Genomic DNA, 2,875 nt, shown 5'->3' on the forward strand with positions numbered 1-2,875 from the left:
TCTCTTCTCCGCCACACTTAAATCCCACACAAATTTCACGTTCTATTCCCCACGTCAACTTCAACAAGCAACACCACCACTCCCACCCCCACCCTACCCTGTTTTTCCCTTGTATCTCTTTACTTCCCAACTGTCCAGAAAAAAGGAAAGCCAGCCCCCACCACCCACCACCGTCCACCCCACCCCATCTCAACCTAGTACCGTAAAGACACCACAACTTTCATTATATATAGTGTAAAGCTGACGCTTTTCTATCGTATCAAGAAACTCTCAATTCGTCGCAAATTATGGACTGTCCCGGAGATTGGCCGGAGCCAATAGTCCGTGTCCAATCACTGTCAGAAAGCTGCAACGATGCGATTCCCGAGAGATATGTCAAACCCCCTGAGGCTAGGCCGTTGTTGGGGTCAACCCTTGACGCCAACATACCCTTGATCGACCTCGGAGGCCTACACGATGATAGCCTCCGAGAGGCAACATTGGGGCACGTGTCGGAGGCGTGTCGTGAGTGGGGATTCTTTATGGTGGTGAACCACGGGATCAGCGACGAGCTGCTGGACCGTGCTCGGGAGGTCTGGAGGCAATTCTTTCACCAACCGATGGAGGTGAAGCAGGCCTACGCCAACTCGCCTAAGACCTACGAAGGCTACGGCAGCCGGCTAGGGGTGGAGAAGGGCGCAGTTCTTGACTGGAGTGATTACTACTATCTTCACTACCTGCCTTGCAACTTGAGGGATTTCAACAAGTGGCCTGCACTCCCCAATCACCTCAGGTATTTGTACCTACTGCTCTGGCCTTCCTATACACTACACGCACTTTTCTTCTACGCTCGCTCCATTTTATATAATCCTCATCCCCACTCTAATACTCTGTTAGCTTTTTGTTTTTCATTAATTTCGAATTTTTAACTGTAATTTATTAGATAAAAATTTATTTATCGTGTGTTTGATATATAAATTATTAAAAATAAAAAAAAGTTACATGCATAACAATTTTTCTTGTCTTATATATTTGACATGTTTAATAAAACTGTACGGTTCTGCCAGCACACAACGATGTCGCATTGTCTGAAATGTGGTGCGCTTTTTAGTACTAATTGAAAACACAACAATCATTACACTGAGATTGTTTGATGAATGATGCACTGTAGGGAAGTGATTGCTGAATATTCCGCTGAAATCGTGAGACTAGGTGGGGTCTTGCTGAAAATCCTGTCGATAAATCTCGGGTTGAGTGAAAACTTCCTGCAAAATGCGTTTGGCGGGTCGGATATCGGGGCTTGTTTGCGGGTTAATTTCTACCCGAAATGCCCGCAGCCGGACCTCACGTTGGGCCTCTCCTCGCATTCGGATCCGGGTGGCATGACCTTTCTTCTGCCGGATCAGCATGTACCGGGACTCCAAGTCCGCCGTGGCGACGGGTGGATCACGGTGAAGCCGGCGCCGCATGCATTGATTGTGAATATCGGTGATCAAATCCAGGTCCTTGTTCTTCTCTCCCCTTCTATTATTAATCATTTTATTATTATTAATTAATCGTATCTTTCATTTTATGTGACTAGTTTTACACTTTAATTAATTAATTTAAATCAATAATTAACCAAAAATAAAATAGTTAGATCATGCATAATTGTCACTAACGATGTACTTTTTAGGAAAAATATTTTTTTAATCCCATAAAATAAGTGCAGAATTTCTTTCAGTACCACAATTATGACAGGTGATACTTTTAGTTTCATAAAACTCAAACCATATCTTTTTAATTTCAAAAAATGTGATTTGGGCCTTTTTAATCCCAAAAGTAGAATGCATTTTTAATCCCAACCAACTCCATTTTAATTCCGAGACCACAATGCACGCGACTTTTTGGGACTAAAAATACACGATTATGAATTTTATGGAACTAAAAGCGATACCTACCATAATTGTAATATCAAAACAGATTCTATCCTTATTTAATGAGACTAAAAAGGTACCTTTTTTTTTTCCTATTTTTCTATAATCATGTATATATAATTCTATACCCGAATTAGTGTTTTTATTTTATTTTTACTTCAATGGACTGAGAATGTGTATAAAACAGTTTCCTGAAATATACATACAGGCAACGTGAATTTTATACATATAAGTCAGTATATGAAGTAAAATAAAAAAAATTAAGTATCAAACGCAATCTACCCTTGATAAAAATACCAATAAATAAAAAAAAATTCTTGATAAAAAAATAAAATAAAAAACACAACACGGTCCTGAACTTCTTAAAATAAAGCTCACTATTCCCAAATTCGAGGGGTTGTAATTTTTTAATTAAAAGATTTTTCATCTATCGGTCACATTTAACACCCACAAAACACTATACAAAATGAATATATAAACAGTACTTTCAAAGTACAATCAATTATTTAATGATACTATAAGCTTATCACCAACAAAAGGACATCAAAATAAATGTCAACATACAAATATTCGATCCCTTATTTTAAACATACACATTAAAATCTTAAATTTACAATAATTCAAATCAAAACTTTCTTGCAATATTAAAATATTTATACATTTTTTTCTCCAACCCATCAATAATATATATATATATATATATATATTGTAAAGTAACTATCATACTTATATATATATATATGCACATGTGAGATGGTCCAAAAGTGGGTCTTCATGTGCCTATGTTCCATGAATTCTAACTGAAAAAATAATATTCAAACAGCTGTAGGTATTTAATTTAATTTGGTATGATAGAATTCATGGAATACAGGCATACGAAGGACCATGTTGTGAGGAGCATCAATGTGGTTGGGCGATAAAAATCAACCCACCATAAAAACGTGCTTATATATATATAGATATAGAGAGAGAGAGAGAGA

General features: G+C 37.4%; 1 protein-coding gene across 1 annotated transcript; it reads left to right on the top strand.

The window, feature by feature from the left end:
• The first annotated feature begins 12 nt into the window (after positions 1-12).
• Positions 13-2,230, top strand: LOC105155247 (probable 2-oxoglutarate-dependent dioxygenase At3g111800). The gene is made up of 2 exons (XM_011071118.2): positions 13-772; positions 1,151-2,230. Exons 1-2 carry the CDS (start codon positions 288-290, stop codon positions 1,533-1,535), a joined length of 870 nt encoding a protein of 289 aa, XP_011069420.2. The 5' UTR covers positions 13-287; the 3' UTR covers positions 1,536-2,230.
• The last annotated feature ends 645 nt before the right edge of the window (positions 2,231-2,875 follow it).

The sequence above is a fragment of the Sesamum indicum genome, unplaced genomic scaffold, assembly GCF_000512975.1.
Source record: "Sesamum indicum cultivar Zhongzhi No. 13 unplaced genomic scaffold, S_indicum_v1.0 C00870, whole genome shotgun sequence".
Lineage (NCBI taxonomy): Eukaryota > Viridiplantae > Streptophyta > Magnoliopsida > Lamiales > Pedaliaceae > Sesamum > Sesamum indicum.